Source organism: Salvelinus alpinus, chromosome 3, assembly GCF_045679555.1.
Source record: "Salvelinus alpinus chromosome 3, SLU_Salpinus.1, whole genome shotgun sequence".
Lineage (NCBI taxonomy): Eukaryota > Metazoa > Chordata > Actinopteri > Salmoniformes > Salmonidae > Salvelinus > Salvelinus alpinus.
Window position 1 is genome coordinate 53,665,073 of NC_092088.1, and position 19,100 is coordinate 53,684,172.

General features: G+C 42.4%; 1 protein-coding gene across 1 annotated transcript; it reads left to right on the plus strand.

Moving 5' to 3' along the window:
- On the plus strand, positions 1–14,857 carry LOC139570962 (protein NDNF-like). The gene is made up of 4 exons (XM_071393335.1): positions 1–448; positions 7,836–8,050; positions 9,324–9,448; positions 12,399–14,857. The coding sequence occupies exons 2-4, from the start codon at positions 7,869–7,871 to the stop codon at positions 13,820–13,822; spliced, it is 1,731 nt and encodes a 576-aa protein (XP_071249436.1). The 5' UTR covers positions 1–448; positions 7,836–7,868; the 3' UTR covers positions 13,823–14,857.
- The last annotated feature ends 4,243 nt before the right edge of the window (positions 14,858–19,100 follow it).

Sequence of the window (19,100 nt, forward strand, 5' to 3'; positions counted from 1 at the left end):
CTGTTTGATTTGTGCTGCTCACTGAGATCTGAACTGAACTGGAGAAGAGGAGAGACATTGGAGAGGGGGGGGGGAAACTAGAGAGAAATAGGAGAAGAGGATAGAGAAGAGAAGAGAGAGAAGCTTCACTCACAGACGCTGACATTCATATAGCGATCACAGATCTTGTAGGACTCGTATGGGGTAAGGCTCCACATGTGACTGAGTGGGACCTACAGATACCCAATACTGTGCTTTGGGACTTGACACCACACTGGGAGTTGTGCTGATGCAGCCGGACACCTACTAAAGCAGAACGCAAGCTCCAAGGGAGGGAAAGGGGCATCCAACAACAACCTGTGTTGTTTGCTCGAGCTCCTCCTCCCGTCCATCTCTCATCCTTTCGTCCATCTCTCCTCTCATCCCTCATATTCTGCTCTGGAGTGGGAGAGTCTGTCTGCACTGTGAGGTAAGGACAAGCGTTGTTGTCAAGTGCCTGTGTGTGCATCATCTTGAAATGTTCATATCGATAAACAAGTCTGGATGTTATTCAAACTTGTTTCTACATCAGAGAGGTTCATTTTTTTCTCTCAGCCTCAGGAGGTTGGAGAAAGCTGTGTGGGGGTTTGGAGCACTTTGCGTTTGTTGTCGGTGGGACAAATATATGATGCAAATAGTGAAGATTTTATGTATTTTTTCTGGGTTTTATTTACTTCATTTTCTACATACTGTAGCTTTCCTCTAAACCACTGTATGTTTCACTCTGACCGCTTGTCTGTCAATCATTTGTATGTCTCTCTGGCAGTCAACCTGCCTTTTCTCTGTCTCTCTGTCAGCCGGTATCTCAGTCTGTTCCTCTAGCTCCCCATAAGAGTTGCTAAGTGTGATTGTGTAGTGATAGCAGAAGGAAAGAGGACATAATGAAGGAGGACATCAGAGAGATCCAGCAATAATGTGTGTGTGTGCGTGTGTGTGTGCGTGCGTGCGTGCGTGCGTGCGTGTGTGTGTGTGAGAGTGTGAGAGAGAGAGCGAAAGTGAGGGTGAGAAAGAGGGGGTGGTGGATATAAGGGAGAGAGACGGCTAACACATTCAGACACACTAGCAGTTGGGTAGAAGCACCCTCTACACTCCACCTCCCACCCCCTCGCCATATCATGTCCCCCCAAATCATATCCCATATTGGTGAGGATACACAAAATCCTTTGGGGACCTACCCATGCCATTTAATCTGTCCCTCTAACCCACTCACAGGAGGCAGATGGGACCCCTAAGTCTAGGACAGAAGACATCTGACACAGTGTCTGTACCGATAACAAAGCAAACCAAAATTGGTTCTGTGAAAGTTCCCAGAACATTTGTTAGGTCTGAGCAAATCTTCTCATAACACAAAAACTGTCCAGTCGTGGTGATGATTATAGAATGTTTGTATAAAACATTTGCCTGATGTTTCAAGAACGTTCCTAGAACACATTTAATCTGTTTTTTAAAGGCTCCTAGAATGTTTCATTAGGTTGTGGGAAGAGTCTAATGAGAACAAAAATATATGTTCCCAAAACACAAAAACTGTACAATTGTGCAGATGATTATACGGCGCTTCTTTTAGGGACTAAAAAACCTTCACTTAATGTTAAAAGAACGTTCCCAGAGGGGCCTCCCGGGTGGCGCAGTGGTCTAGGGCACTGCATCGCAGTGCTAGCTGCGCCACCAGAGTCTCTGGGTTCGCGCCCAGGCTCTGTCGCAGCCGGCCGCGACCGGGAGGTCCGTGGGGCGACGCACAATTGGCATAGCGTCGTCCGGGTTAGGGAGGGTTTGGCCGGTAGGGATATCCTTGGCTCATCGCGCTCCAGCGACTCCTGTGGCGGGCCGGGCGCAGTGCGCGCTAACCGAGGGGGCTAGGTGCACGGTGTTTCCTCCGACACATTGGTGCAGCTGGCTTCCGGGTTGGAGGCGAGCTGTGTTAAGAAGCAGTGCGGCTTGGTTGGGTTGTGCTTCGGAGGACGCATGGCTTTCGACCTTCGTCTCTCCCGAGCCCGTACGGGAGTTGTAGCGATGAGACAAGATAGTAATTACTAGCGATTGGATACCACGAAAATTGGGGAGAAAAGGGGAAAAAATTAAATTTAAAAAAGAACGTTCCCAGAACACATTTAATGTGTTCTTTAAAGGTTCCCAGAATGTTTCATTGGGTAGTCGGAACAATTTGGTGGAAACATTGTGGGGACATTACTAATGATACAGTATGTTCCCAAACACAAAAACTGTACAGTTGTGCGGAAGATTCTACAATGTTTCTTTTAGGGTGCAAAAAACATTCACCTGGTTATACAAGAATTCTCCCAGAGCATATTTTGCCTGTTATTTTAAGGTTCCCAGCATGTTTCATTAGGTTATTGGAACATTGTGTGGATACGACAAGAGATATGTTCCAAAAACACAAAAACTGTCCATTTGTGCTCATTATTACAATGTTTCTATTAGGTTGAAAAAAATGTTGCCTGAAGTTGCAAGAACATTCCCAGAACACATTTTTGATGTTCTTCAAAAGTTCCTAAAACATGTATTTAGGTTGTGGGAACATTGTGAGACTATGACAAGAGATAGGTTCCCAAAACACAAGAACTGTTCAGTTGTAAGTCCGTTTTTATGATGCTCATAGCATTGTTTTATGTTTAAGGTGATATTTCATTGATGTTCACACAATATACATTTTATCTTTTCTTTGAGGTCCTCAGAACATTTCAAGAACATTTAGAAAATGTTATATTTAAGTTTGTGTAGCTCCTTAAAACATAAGCATATTGGAATACATCCCCATTGTGTTTCTCTCCAGATATAGCGTCAATTCGCATAGTGTACTTTTGGGTGATATAGAGAAACATTACATTTACATTTCATTCACAGGACATTTGAACAACATTTAATCATACAAAGACACCCATATGTTCTACACTTAATATGTTGATAATGTGCACATTATTTCATTTATAGGACATTTAATTACACAAACATACTTTTTCACATCATATGTTGACAATCTGCACATGCAGGCTTTGAACCTGCAATGTTTGGTTCCACTAGAAAGATAATTAACCTTCTGCAACACCAGTGGATAGCTATGGCCTTGTGTTTTTTTTTGCAGTCAAACATGGTCAATCAGGACACAACACAGAACAGTTATTAAAATGTTCCCATCCTCTTCATATTCTGTGTAATTGTAACACTGCATATTATGATTTTATTTCTTCATCACATATGTTGAAAATCTTATGAAATGTGATTTTGAAATTGAGAAAAGGTAAAAAAATAAGAAAACTTATTTAGTTTGATGGTTCAGAGTCTGTATTTAAAAAGCATATGAATACATAAGAATACAAGTTATATAAAGGAAGCTCTTTCCAACTGAAATCACATTTCACAAGACTTTCAACATATGATGAAGAAAGAAAATCACAAATTACAGTCTTACAAGTACACAGAATTTGAAGAGGATGTGAACATTTTATAACTCAGAAATTGTGTTATGTGTCCTTATTGACCATATTTGACTAATAAAAAAGCTCCACAAGGCCAAAGCTATCCCCTGGTGGCGAAGAGGGTTAATTATCTGGCTGCAGTTCTGAAGATTGCATCTTCAATCCCACATATTCTGTAACCATTTTTCTGTAACCAAGTGAAATTGAGGCTCAGATATACTCTACTAAAAGAGAGGTTGTCTTTATTTCATCCAGATATATGAATCCAGTCAGAAATGCAGGAAAAAAAGCATTGTGTAAACATTGACGGTTCAAATAAATAAAAAAATCCTACTTTGAGACGCTTGATATGCTGATCCTAGATCAGCACTCAGTCTTGTAAATATGGGCCTTGGAAAGTATTCAGACCCCTTCACTTTTTTCTAATTTTGTTACGTTACAGCCCTATTCTAAAATGTATTCAATTGTTTTTTCCCCCTCATCAATCTACACACAACACCCCATAACAACAAAGCAAACAGGCAAATTTATTAAAACCAAAATACTGAAATATTACATTTACACAAGTATTCAGACCCTTTACTCAGTACTTTGTTGAAGCACCTTTGGCAGCGATTACAGCCTCGAGTCTTCTTGGGTATGACGCTACAAGCTTGGCACACCTGGTTGATGTTTTGGTCAACGCGGACTGGAATATGTTCCGGTCAGACTCAGAGAACAACATCGACTTATACGCTGACTCGGTGAGTGCGTTTATAAAGAAGTGCATTGGAGATGTCTTTGACTATTAAAACCTACCCTAACCAGAAACCGTGGATGGATGGCGGCATTTGCGCAAAACTGAAAGCGTGATCCACCGCATTTAACCATGGAAAGAGGTCTGGGAAAATGTCTGAATATAAACAGTGTAGCCATTCCCTCCGCAAGGCAGTCAAACAAGCGAAATGCCAGTACAGGGACAAGGTGGAGTCACAATTCAACGGCTCAGACACTAGACGTATGTGGCAGGGTCTACAGGAAATCACGTACTACAAAAAGAAATCCAATCACGTCAAGGACACCGATGTCACGCTTCCAGACAAACTAAACACCTTATTTGTAGATTATACAGTGCCACTCTCGCGGCACGCTAACAAGGACTACGCCCTTGTTAGAAGACTAGTCAAGGATCATATCACCTCCACCTTACCGGCCACCCTAGACCCACTTCAGTTTGCATACCGCCCCAACAGATCCACAGACGACGCAATCGCCATCACACTGCACACTGCCCTATCCCATCTGGACAAAATTAATACCTATGTAAGAATGCTGTTCATTGACTACAGCTCAGCATTCAACACCATAGTACCCTCCAAGCTCATCATCAAGATGGACGCCCTGGATCTCAACCCTGACCTGTGCTATTGGGTCCTGGACATTCTGACAGGCCACTCCAAGGAGGTAAAGGTAGGAAACAACATCTCAACTTTGCTGACCCTCAACACTGGGGCCCCACAAGGGTGCGTGCTCATCCCCCTCCTGTACTCCTTGTTCACCCACGACTGCGTGGCCATGCACGCCTTCAACTCAATCATCAAGTTTGCAGACGACACAACAGTAGTGGGCTTGATTACCAACAACAGCCTACAGGGAGGAGGTGAGGGCACTCGGAGAGTGGTGTCGGGAAAACAACCTCTCACTCAACATCAACAAAACAAAGGAGATGATCGTGGACTTCAGGAAACAGTAGCGGGAGCACCCCCTTATCCACATCGAAGGGACAGCAGTGGAGAAGGTGGAAAGTTTTAAGTTCCTCGGCGTATACATCACAGACAAACTGAAATGGTCCACTCACACAGACAGTGTGGCGCCTCTTCAACCTCAGGAGGCTGAAGAAATTTGGCTTGTCACCCAAAACCCTGACAAACTTTTACAGTTGCACAATCGAAAGCATCCTGTCGGGCTGTATCACAGCCTGGTATGGCAACTGCACCACCCTCAACTGCAAGGCTCTCCAGAGGGTGGTGTGGTCTGCACAACGCATCACTGGGGGCAAACTACCTACCCTCCATGACACCTACAACACCCAATGTCACAGGAAGGCCAATAAAATCATCAAGGACATCAACCACCCGAGCCACTGCCTGTTCACACTGCTACCATCTAGACGGCGAGATCAGTACAGGTGCATCAAAGCTGGAACTGAGAGACTAAAAAACAGCTTCTATCTCAAGGCCATCAGACTGCTAAACAGCAATCACTAACTCAGAGAGGCTGCTGCCTACATTAAGACCCAATCACTGGCCACTTTAATAAATGGATCACTAGTCACTTTATACAATGCACTCTATATAATGCCACTTTAATAATGTTTACATATCTTACATTACTCATATCACATGTATATACTGTATTTTATACCATCTATTGCACCTTCGCCATCGCTCATCCATATACTTACATGTACATATTCTCATTCACCCATTTAGATTTGTGTGTATTATCTAGTTGTTGGGGAATTGTTAGATTACTTGTTAGATATTACTGCACTGTCGGAACTAGAAGCCCAAGCATTTCGCTACACTCGCATTAACATCTGCTAACCATGTGTATGTGACAAATTAAATTTGATTTGATTTATTTGGGGAGTTTCTCCCATTCTCTGCAGATCCTCTCAAGCTTTGTCAGGTTGGACGGGTAGCTATTCGCTGCACAGCTATTTTCAGGTGTCTCCAGAGATGTTCGATCGGGTTCAAGTCCGGGCTCTGGCTGGGCGACTAAAGGACATACAGAGACTTGTCCTGAAGCCACTCCTGTGTTGTCTTGGCTGTGTGCTTAGGGTCATTGTCCTGTTGAAAGGTGAACCTTCACCCCAGTCTGAGGTCCTGAGAACTCTGTAGCAGGTTTTCATCAACGATCTCTCTGTACTTTGTTCATCTTTCCCTCAAGAACGACTAGTTTCCCAGTCCTTGCCTCTGAAAAACATCCCCACAGCATGATGCTGCCACCACCATGCTTCACCGTAGGGACGGTACTGGCCAGGTGATGAGTGGTGCCTGGTTTCCTCCAGATGTGACGCTTCGGATTCAGGCCTGAGTAAAGCATCTGAATACTTATGTAAATGGAATATTTTAGTTTATTTATTTTTAAAAATTGGGTGGAAAAATTGAAGTTTTCTTTTGTTGCTTTGTCATTAAGGGGTTTTGTGTCTAGATTGATATGGACAATTAAAACAAATCAATTTTAGAATAAGGCTGTAACATAACAAAATGTAGAAAAAGTCGAAGGGTCTGAATACTTTTCGAGTGCACTGTACAGTATGTGGCACCAGTTATGAACCCATTAGACATGAAGCTGTAGAAAACACCAATAATCTCAATTTATGTGCCTCCTTCCATCACACTTTGCCTTCTTTTGCTCCATTTCTCATTTATTACTCTGGACCCCATCCTCCCCCTCTTCTCATTTCTCAAAATGTTCTCTCTCTCCCTCACTCCGCATCTCTCATTTCTCTCTCTTTCAATCTTTCTCACTCTCACCTCCCTCTCTCATTTCTCTCCCTATCTCCCTTCCTCCCTCTCTGTAAAAGCTTTATGGGTTGTTCACTCCACTACTGGGATAATGAGATCCTCCATACTTTGTAATGATGCAACTGTTGTTGTAACTCAAAGGTCCCAGGGCCTGATCAAGACTCAGATGCATATGCCTAGAACCTACGTACAATTGTCATCTGATCTGCAGGGCACAGCCTTGACGCCGACAGACACACGTTGAGAAGCAGGCGTTTTTTGAAGCCTGTGACTTTGAACGAATGCATTTTTTCTCTGGGGACGAGAGCCAAGACCTGTAATCATATCTACAAATCATCACAACAGTGAGAACAGAAAAGAAAAAACAGCCCAATCTGAAATCTGTTTCAAAGTTCTTGTGGCTTTGTCTGCTTTTGTCAAGAGAATCTGTCCTCCAATTGGATTATACTGAAGCACCTCCAGATGTTGTTTTTTCAATCTAAATTGGCGGGTTTCCGTTAACAAAGGCTGCAACGACCATGAAAAAATACCCTCTATTTAGAGAACAAACACATTTGTACTGGCATACTATAAATAGATCTATATATTCACATGAATCCACTTCTGAGAGACATTTGCAACCCACTTCACGCTTTGAAAGTCGTACGATGAGTGATTTTCACCAAGTGTCAAGCTGCGCTATACAGATCCCAGTAATATAGCGTGGCAATTTGCTTTCCCGCATGAATAATTCCATGTGAATAGCAGAAATGTTTCCTCATATCAATGAATCATCTGCTGCTAGACCTCTTTAGTACATCATGAACAGTAGGAGCAGAACTGTATGTGATGGAACTGATGGATGCTTTTGACCTTTCCCCTGCTCTTTCAGTCCCTGGGAGACGGCAGAGTGGTGACAGTGTGAATGATGGCAGCAATGGCCCTGTCCTGGTATCTCTGCCTGGCCGTGACTCTCCTCTGTGGCCCCTCCTGGCCCCAAGGACACTCGGCTCTGGCCCCTGAGAATGAGGTGCCACTCCGCCCCACCGCCTGGCTGCCTGATGGAAAGGTCACCTCCATACATCTGCCCAAAGGACGCACCCGGAGGTACAGTATAGAGACCACGTCAGGGGAGGTGGATAGTATTGCACACTGAATGTTTATGTTCTGTGTCCTGGACAAAAATTGAAATACTTAAGAAAGGCCCCTGTTTAAAATACTGTCACTACAATAGGCTATGTTATTACAAGCTACCTAAATGGTAATTTCCTATGTAATTCTTCATGGGTTTACGGAAAAACAATGATAGCCTTAATCTTAATAGCCATTTATTTGGTTGTTGGAAAGGCAGTGGTTGAGCGTAGTGTGGCCCCATTGGCAGGAAGAGCAACCCACTTGGCCCGGGCTCTGCTGATCATGTCAGTGGTAGACCTCTAACACTGGGAGCTGTAAATTGGAATATGGGCATCCCTGTGAGCTGTCCATCTGTCCATCCATGCATTAAAAAACAGATTTTTTTTAAATTAGAAGAAAATCCGCTAATTATGATTCGAATTAATCAATCAGTTAAACTATGTATTGCCCTTGACAACATTAGCATGGCACAGCTGTTGATAAACTGCAGCACATCAGCAGTTGATCCAGAAAATACATGTAAAAGAATGATGCTATTTTTCACCGGGCAGAGTAAATATTCTGGAGCCTATGACAACATAGTGGTCAATTACATATCAATATTGAATGTCTCACCTTGATGAGTTATGTTGGTGAAAATACAAAGATGATCAAATATTGATGTCTGAGTCTGTGATTGATAATGAGAGTCATGGTTAATTGGTGAGTTTGAATCTAGTTATATTGTGAAGGAGATGAACAATAAGCTTGTAGAAGGAGACCAGAATGTCTAAGCACAGAAATGTGGTGTTGGATTGACACCTGTAGTCTAACATTGTGTGTCCATAGTCTGCAGTTCTGTGGATTGTGATCGCACACGGTGAGGAGGGATATCTAATGTAGCAATCCAATGACAAATGTTTCATGGTACAATAATTGCCCAACATTCCAAAGCAACATTGCTGTCTTCATGCTATGCACGATTTTAGAAGGTTACAGCAAAGAGATATCCATCTGTACTGCGCAGGTCGATGAAAGCGTATCACAGATCGTTAGTTTAACTCTCCTTGTTTGCTTTACGAGCTTATCAGTGTATTGGAGAAACAAAGGAGTGGACATTTTCGAAAAACACTTGGAATGCTTTGACGGCTACATGTTACAGTACTTTTCTTAGTTACAGTATGTTATTACATTTGTAAGGGGGAAGAAAAATACATGAGAATTTCATAGACAATCCCTTTTTCGTGTGGTACCTATCTTTGTGCAGACTGTACTTCACATTGAAGAAGAACGTTGTGATAATGTCTGTGACCGTCAGTCCCTGTGACCTCCCCATCGAATGGACCCTCGCAGCCCGAACCCTGAAGGACAAACCGCCTAAAGGTCTACACTGTAAGTGGGAAACACTGATAGAAAATAAAAGCAACTACACACAACACCCTCTCACATGCAATTCCTATTCATATCAATTCAGTTTCATTACACCTCAATCCAATTCACACTGGAGCCATTTATTTTTGACATAGTGTCCATTTAAAGACTAACCCTGGTCATAAATGTCTACAAGATAGGAGAGACTTAATCAGTCCATTGGTCTTGCTCTCTCTTTCCACCTCTCTCTCTTTTCCTCTCTCCCTCTCTCTTACTCACACACACGCAGTACTGAGCCCAGGCCTAGTATATCACTGGACAATCTGTCCAACCATTTTGCCTTCAAAGCAAGAAGGACAGTAATATCTAAATGTCACACTTTTTTCCTGAATGTAAGAGAGATTAGAAGGACGTTTGTATTAAAGTATGATTATATCTGGATCACATATAGTACAGTGGCTTGCGAAAGTATTCACCCCCTTGGCATTTTTTCCTATTTTTTGCCTTACAACGTGGAATTAAAATTTATTTTTGGGGGGTTTGTATAATTTGATTTACACAACATGCCTACCACTTTGAAGATGCAAAATATTTTTTTATTATGAAACAAACAAGAAACAAGACAAAAAAACTGAAAACTTGAGAGTGCATAACTATTCACCCCCCCAAAGTCAATACTTTGTAGAGCCACCTTTTGCAGCAATTACAGCTGCAAGTCTCTTGGGGTATGCCACTATAAGCTTGGCACATCTAGCCACTGGGATTTTTGCCCATTCTTTAAGGTAAAACAACTCCAGCTCCTTCAAGTTGAATGGGTTCCGCTGGTGTACAGCAATCTTTAAGTCATACCACAGATTCCCAATTGGATTGAGGTCTGGGCTTTGACTAGGCCATTCCAAGACATTTAAATTTTTCCACTTAAACCACTCGAGTGTTGCTTTAGCAGTATGCTTAGGGTCATTGTTCTGCTGGAAGGTGAACCTCCATCCCAGTCTCAAATCTCTTGAAGACTGAAACAGGTTTCCCTCAAGGATTTTCCTGTATTTAGCACCATCATTCCTTCAATTCTGTTGAATTCTGTTCCCAGTCCCTGCCGATGAAAAACATCCCCACAGAATGATGCTGCCACCACCATGATTCACTGTGGGGATGGTGTTCTCGGGGTGTTGCGAGGTGCTGGGTTTGCGCCAGACATAGCGTTTTCCTTGATGGCCAAAAACCTACATTTGACCAGAGTACCTTCTTCCATATGTTTGGGGAGTCTCTCACATTACTTTTGGCAAACACCAAACATGTTTGCTTATTTTTTTCTTTAAGCAATGGATTTTTTCTGCCCACTCTTTGATAAAGCCCAGCTCTGTGGAGTATGGCTTAAAGTGGTCCTGTGGACAGATACTCCAATCTCCGCAGTGGAGCTTTGCAGCTCCTTCAGGGTTATCTTTGGTCTCTTTGTTGCCTTTCTGAGTAATGCCCTCCTTGCCTGGTCCATGAGTTTTGGTGGGTGGCCCTCTCTTGGCAGGTTTGTTGTGGTGCCATATTCTCAATTTTTTTAATAATGGATTTAATGGTGCTCCGTGGGATGTTCAAAGTTTCTGATATGTATTTATAACCCAACCCTGATCTGTACTTCTCTACAACTTTGTCCCTGACCTGTTTGGTGAGCTCCTTGGTCTTCATGGTGCCGCTTGCTTGGTGGTGCTCCCATGTTTAGTTGTGTTGCAGATTCTGGGGCCTTTCAGAACAGTATACTGTTCAGTCACATGAGATCATGTGACAGAACATGTGACACTTAGATTGCACACAGGTGGACTATATTTAACTAATTATGTGACTCTGAAGGTAATTGGTTGCACCAGATCTTATTTAGGGGCTTCATAGCAAAGGGGGTGAATACATATGCACACACCACTTTTCCGTTTACATTTTTTTTTTTTTTTTTTTTAAACAAGTAATTTTTTTCATTTCACTTCACAAATTTGGACTATTTTGTGTATGTCCATTACATGAAATCCAAATAAAAATAAATTTATAAATTTAAATTACAGGTAATGCAACAAAATAGGAAAAACGCCAAGGGGGATGAATACTTTTGCAAGGCACTGTATTGCCAATACTTGAGGATAAGGCTTTTTAAATTTGTCATTTAAAATAACACATATAGAGAGGGTTCTGCTTTTTAAAATAACTTTTATAAGATTGATACATAGATAGATTTGTACAGAACGGCATGCAAGTAATAGTCTATACAGTATAATCTGAAACTCAGCTAAATTCAGACCTTTTCTATTTCATTGAAAATGTCTCATATTGATGCCCAATAGATTGTATTTGCGCTTCTATTGGCTAAGCGAAACCCAAAATAGAGCAAATCTGGTGGAAACCTCTCAAAGAGTTGGATAAATAGAACTTGAGCGTTAAATGGAGAACAGATAAGTCTAAGCTACATAACTACATTCAATTAAAAAATAAAATAAAACATCTCTCATTGAGCACAAAAAGGACAGTTACCAAAAGTAGCCTATTTAGGCTAGCAATAATGGTATGCAACATGGCCCTCACCAGCCTGCTTAGTTAAAATCAGTGGGTATTCTAGATGGACAAATTTACAGCTTTATGAAGTTATACTGTGACACATAAATCATTCAGTGTGAACCCTATGTTCCCCAACGTCTGCCTAAATTATTCACTTCGAATGTGTAACATTTGGTCCCTTTTTATTTCCCAAGGTAAGGAGAAATTATGAAGGATGATGGTGAAAAGGGGTTTATTTGAATAAGGGACAATCACTTTGCACTTCATTGATTATAGTTGACTACTGTATTCATTAAAAGTAATCAAGATACGTATTGAACTGTAAGACTGTATCTTCAATGAGTGTGAATGTATGTTCTGTCTAGTGAATGTAAGTATGTGTGTGCATGTATGAGGCAGAATATTAATGACCCGTGGCTTAACGGTGTTTTCTGCACAGGGAGTACCAAGAAGAGTATGCCAGAGGTGTGGTGGAGAGGGCCTGGGACTGAGGACCAGATACACACCTACACTGGCAACGCCATGGACACCTACACAGGTCCTTCCTATGCCCCAGCATCTATCTACATCCTCAGGCTGCGCCCCAAGGACCAGGACACCAGGGCTACCATGTACCTCCATCAGGGCTCTGGGCCCTCAGGGGCCTTCCCAGAGCTTCCCTCTGACCCCCATGTCCACACCCTGGGTGTAGGAATGACCAGTGTCACCCTCAGCTGGAGCCCCAGTACCTCCCTCACAAGACTGCCGCACACCCAACGCAGCTATGACTACTGTGTCCTTGTCAACCGCAAACACAACTACCGCAACCTCTGTGCCGCCCGGGAGGGCATCAGGAAAGAGCGGGAGAAAGACAAGAAACGGCAAAAGAAGGACAAACAAAGGAAAGTAACTGTGTGGCCGATTCTCAAAAACTGGTGGTGGCAGCAGTGGGATGCTGAAACAGATCTTCGGTCACCTGCTGCGCTCCGTGATCAGCATGATGATCTCCAATGTGTTTGTAAGGGAACAGAGAGCGTGTGCACTGTTTCAGAGCTTGTCCCTGACACGCAGTACTACTTTGACGTATTTTTGATTGACAGGCTAAATGGAACCAGTGCAGCATATACTGGAACGTTCGCTCAAACACATGAGGAGGCCCGCCCAGCTATCACACCACTCAGGGAAGGGGAGCTCCGGTGGGTGACCTTCCGGGATGGAGGCTCAACCTCTGGGGAGTTCTTTAGCTTCCGTCCCCGGGGTTGGCAGCAGAGTGGCCTGCTCACTCTCCAGAGCTGCGGAAGCAGTGAGAAGATCAAGGTCACCATCTCCAGCAAGGGCCAAGAGCTTAGCTCCCAGGCTGTGGGAGAAGACTTGGCTCAGATCTGGCTCCAGGGCAGCCAATCCTACCTCATCCACCTGGAGAGAGAGGGAACTGCGCCCCCCAGACAAGATGCTCTAGGGGCACTGAAGGCCTCTGTTAAGATGCAGGCATCCTCTGCTTACCATCGTCAAGGGGTACCTTCGCTCCCCTCCACCCTGCAGATTAAGTCTTTCAACAGGCTGAGGAGCTGTGACTCCATCACCCTGGCCTGGATGGGCACAGAGGAGAGGAGCCTATACTGCGTGTACCGCCGGAGGCTGGGTAAGGGCGAGGGGGAGAAGGGAGGTATGGCACCCTGCCTGGGGCCTGAGTCACGGTCGGACACTGAGAGAGTCCTGTGTAAATACTTCCAGGAGCTAAACCCTCGGCGGGCTGTCACGACGGCCGTGATCGGGGGCTTGGAGCCTGGGGTGGCCTACATGTTTGATGTCTATCTAATGAGACGCTGGGGGATCCCCATAAAGTACAGCAGCAAGACAGTGAGAACCAGGAAGGAGTGCTGAGCTGTTGCCCCCTCCTAGTCTCGTAGTCTGCAGCAGCATTGGACTCAACAAAGAGGTGATTTACAAAGACTTACCATGACAAAGCCATTCTACTATGAGGGAGACTGTTAATAATTGTGGTACACCCTCCGAAGAGTGGTCGCATTTGAACACTGGTACCCATAGATTGGGTAGGAGAAGCAGAGGGGGGACCGCACACCAGCAAAATTAATTCCATTACAGTAACCTGCTGTGCTTTTTGTCTTTTTGTTTATAGTTGTGCCAGTTGTCCAAGTACTTATTCTGAGTCTGAGTACAAAGTAGGATAGAGGTTTTTGATGACAAAAAATGTCAGCAAAGACTGTGCCCAAAAATATGCAACAGAAACAGATGGAGCTTTGATCGTACTTTACAATGGGGATAGAGAACGTATGGCAAGAACCTACAGAATATATTTAGTGCTGCATTGTTTTGTTCTATATTCTACAGGCTTTTAAAACACAGATGGGGTAATCTATTGATGCTTAGCGCAAAGTCAGTGTGTAGGCTATCTTGTGTTCTGCTTTCGCATGAAGCAGGTAAAATGAGCTAGCGTCTAGCGTTATTGTCTTTGATGTATTTTAATTGTGCTATGCTTAAAATGCACCAATAAACACATTAGTATCTGTATCTCGGTATCAACATCAAATATCCTCTTTTGTTTGACTCTTTGCTGACAGTTAGTTGAGAAAATGATTAAATTGAGAAATCAATGTGACCCTAATGTTAACACTTGCATTTATTTATCTCTACTTGGATGATTACTACAAAACTAAAGAAAACGACTGAAAATCATGATTGCCTAGCTGCCATACCTGCTTCAACAGACAGAATGGGTGGTCATCAACCTGTGATATCAGAAGGTCCTGATTCCACAAAACACGCAAAAAAAGTAACCAATACGAGTGCGTTTTTGCATCGACGTAAGCACGTTTTCGTTAAGCCTGTTGCATGCTTCCCAGTCGAAACAGTTTGTGCCTATATTATGCCTAAATTAAAATGTGTGATGTTTTTGTTCGTTTTGGTGTTGGACTGATTTTTTGGGGGCTGTTCGCACACACAACATAAATGTTTTTATCTTGAGGCAAGTCAAAGTTCGGTAGCCGAAGTCTACGCCACTTCGTCTGTGATTGGTCAACAGTAGGGGTGGAAACTATGGACAGGATTTTCCAATTAAGTGTTTGCTGTGATTCAACAAGAGAGCGCAGAAGAAAATCGTTTTCATGAAAAAAGATTCACTTCAAAAGTACTGCACCAAAAATCTTAGCTAGATGTACAATTGTGTGACTTAGACCTCCTCAACAGAAATGTTAAAATTAATGACAGATTTATTGATTTATCTTAGATTTAATATAAAATTTGTTGTTTAGATCCTGGATGCTGATTGGTTGATATGCAGGAGTTGAGGGACGCCATAACATGTTAATCTCATAATTCCACTGTCCCACAGCCCAGGGAGGAAAATCATAAACGTCATCTCACTGGGGGAAAAAAGCAGATTATATATATTTTCCAATGCTACTATTTGGTTTGCAACAGTTGGGGGTTGTATAAACCTACCTGTCTGCCTCTACATTCTGAGCAACAATGTGTTATTTTAAAAATGCTTTCACTCCCATGCCAGCAGGCTAGCTAGCCCAAGAATAAACATGGGACTAATAATTCACCATGGAAACCGTAAATACTCGGAATGCCATTAATTCATTAACCAGCACAGTGCCAACGGCCTATGTAGGCCTATTGGATATTTTTTTATTTGAATCTGTTTAGTTTAGCAACATTGAATGAATAGAATGATTAGAATTAAGGACTGGGTCAAAACATGAGAGAAGAACTAAAGATCATCCCGCTTGGGTAGAAACTTCAGAATGCAAAAGTTATCCGATACGGGCTAGGATGCAAGGGACATAATGGCTGTGAGATTTATTGGCAGCCCCTAACATTGAGAACAGAAAGCGCTGGGCCATTTTAGCCGGCAACGATGTGAGTGGGACGTCCCATTTTCCACCATAGAAGAGGCAATATTTTACCTTTATTTAACTAGGCAAGTCAGTTAAGAACAAATTCTTACTTACAATGATAGCCTACTGTAGGAACAGTGGTTTAACTGCCTTGTTCAGGGGCAGATAGACAGATTTTACCTTGTCAGCTCAGGGATTTGATCATGCAACCTTTCGGTTACTAGTCCAACGCTCTAACCACTAGGCTACCAGTACCAGGACCATGGACAATACTTCCACTCGTGTGCCATCAATGGAAATGTCACTATAGCTTGATTAGCTCAGACTCGCTAAGCATAATAGTTGTTGCCTATATAGGCCTATTTGATACTTTTAAATCATTATTTATTGACGTTCTTGTCTCTCATTATCATTAAATCTATACTAGGTAGCTAAATGGAAATGATTTGTTTAGCGTAGCAACATTGAATGAATAAAATTATTAGGATTAACAACTTGGTCAAAACATGAGAAAATAACTAACGACCAGCGGCTTGGGTAGCATCTTCAGAATGCAAAAACGTATTTCTTGTGTGATAACTCCCTCCCCTAAGGGCTGTTCTGCTGAAATATTTAACTCGTTTCAGGAAGTGTTATGGCTGTTGTTGCTACGGTGGCGCAAGAGGGAAAAACAGTAATATTGCCGCTTTAAAAAAAAAGAATGTTAGGGAGTATGCAAGCGCAGAACTTTGCTTCACCTAGCTGATTTCTGCTATGAACAAACCAAACCTATGTATGCTGACCCTTAACCTACACTCTGTTGACAGGACAGAGCACCACATTTTGTAAACAAAGCAAGTGAAATTTTGAGCCAGCTAGCTACTTCGACAGTTTTGATAAAGAAGACTGGTAGGTTTTGATACGTTATTGTAAATAACTTTTACAGCCAATATCTGTTTTGAATTACTTTGAACTACTTTGTGGTGCCCAACAACTAAGAAAATAGTTATTCTGTAGTACGCAACTATGCGTTAGCTAGCAAGTATGGTAACTTTACTAATCAATTTGTTGGCTACTGTCAGCTATCAACCTAACTAGCTAGCTAGCTAGGTGAGTTGTGTGCCTTCTTTTATACCTCAGTCAATGAATGGTTGTGTGCTGTATGCGAGGTAGGAGACAATTTAAGGTTAAAGGGGTAATCTACAGTTCAAACAAATACTCCAAAAAGGGAGGAATGCCAAAACACGAGGGAAAGGAAAAAAGTGAAGTCTTCAAACCCTTGAATAAAGGACACTATATATACACACAGTACCAGTCAAAAGTTTGGACACACCTACTCATTCAAGGGTTTTTCTTTATTTTTACTATTTTTGTACATTGTAGTATAATAGTGAAGACATTCAAATTATGAAATAACACACATGGAATCATGTAGTAACAAAAAAAGTGTTAAACAAATCTATTTTATATTTGAGATTCTTCAAAGAAGCCACACTTTGCCTTGATGACAGCTTTGCACACTCTTGGCATTCTCTCAAACAGCTTCATGTGGTAGTCACCTGAAATGCATTTCAATTAACAGGTGTGCCTTGTTAAAAGTAATTTGTGGAATTTCTTTCCTTCTTAATGCATTTGAGCCAATCAGTTGTGTTGTGATGAGGTAGGGGTGGTATACAGAAGATAGCCTTATTTGGTAAAAGACCAAGTCTATATTATGGCAAGAACAGCTCAAATAAGCAAAGAGAAACGACAGTCCATCATTACTTTGAGACATGAAGGTCAGTCAATCCGGAAAATGTCAAGAACTTTGAACGTTTCTTCAAGTGCAGTCGCAAAAACCATCAAGGACTATTATGAAACTGGCTCTCATGAGGACTGCAACAGGAAAGTAAGACCCAGAGTTACCTCTGCTGCAGAGGATAAGTTCATTAGAGTTACCAGCCTCAGAAATTGCAGCCCAAATAGTTCAAGTAACAGACACATCTCAACATCAACTGTTCAGAGGAGACTGCGTGAATCAGGCCTTCATGGTCTAATTGCTGCAAAGAAACCACTAAAAATACTTGCTTGGGCCAAGAAGCACGAGAAATAGACATTAGACCGGTGGAAATCTGTCCTTTGGTCTGATGAGCGCAAATTTAGGTTCCAACCGTGTCTTTGTGAGATGCAAAGTAGGTGAACGGATGATCTCCACATCTGTGGTGTGAACTGGAACTGGAACACGCCGTCGTAGGCGTCGATCAAGAGCATTTTCAGCATCCAGGAATTGTGTACAGATCCTTGCAACATGGGGACGAGCATTATCATGCTGAAACATGAGGTGATGCATGGCGGATGAATGGCACGACAAAGGGCTTCAGGATCTTGTCACGGTATCTCTGTGCATGCCATCGATAAAATGCAATTGTGTTTGTTGTCTGTAGCTTATGCCTGCTTCCCTGAGATAACTTCTGCACAAACTGTCAGAAACTCTTTGGTTGTACAAAACCACACATTCATCAGCTGTTCAGGGGCTGGTCTCAGACGATCCCGCAGGTCAAGAAGCCGGATGTGGGCTGGCGTGGTTACACGTGGTCCGTGGTTGTGAGGCCGGTTGGACGTAGTGCCAAATTCTCCAAAATGACGTTGGAGGTGGCTTATGGTAGAGAAATTATCAATCAATTCTCTGGCGGACATTCCTGCAGTCAGTATGCCAATTGCACGCTCCCTCATACTTGAGACGTGTGGCATTGTGTTGTGTGACAAAACTGCACATTTTAGAGTGGCCTTTTATTGTCCCCAGCAAAGGTGACCTATGTAATGATCATGCTGTTTAATCAGCTTCTTGATATGCCACACCTGTCAGTTGGATGGATTATCCTGGCGAAGGAGAAATGCTCACTAACAGGGAGGTAAACAAATTTGTGCACAAAATTGGAGATGAATACGCTTTTTGTGCTTATGGAACATTTCTGGGAACTTTTATTTCAGCTCATGAAACATGGGACCAACACTTTACATTATGTGTATATATTTTTGTTTAGTGTTGTAAGTCATTTTAGATAGATTCATGTCGGCAGCAACTTGTGTATTCCATAAGCATCCACACCAAATGTTACTTAGTTGTTAGTTAGTCCAATTTTTATCCTGTTATACTGTTGGTCGAATTTAAAGTATCTTTATACACTAGTACTTTATAACTATCACATGTCAAACATAGCATTTTCTATTTGAGGTGTTTTATGTTACGGTGTATAATCAACAGCCTTGAGAGGCAATTCAATAATTATATGTATTTGAATACACATCTTTATTATTCTATATAAAATACTGGGATAAAC

What these genes read in the sequence shown, in the direction of transcription:
- LOC139570962 (XM_071393335.1), top strand. Translation starts at nt 7,869, where the DNA reads ATGATGGCAGCAATGGCCCTGTCCTGGTATCTCTGCCTGGCCGTGACT. An exon ending in CCCAAAGGACGCACCCGGAG is followed by an intron (nt 8,051 to 9,323) that starts GTACAGTATAGA and finishes ATCTTTGTGCAG; the next exon opens with ACTGTACTTCACATTGAAGA. An exon ending in ACCGCCTAAAGGTCTACACT is followed by an intron (nt 9,449 to 12,398) that starts GTAAGTGGGAAA and finishes TTTTCTGCACAG; the next exon opens with GGAGTACCAAGAAGAGTATG.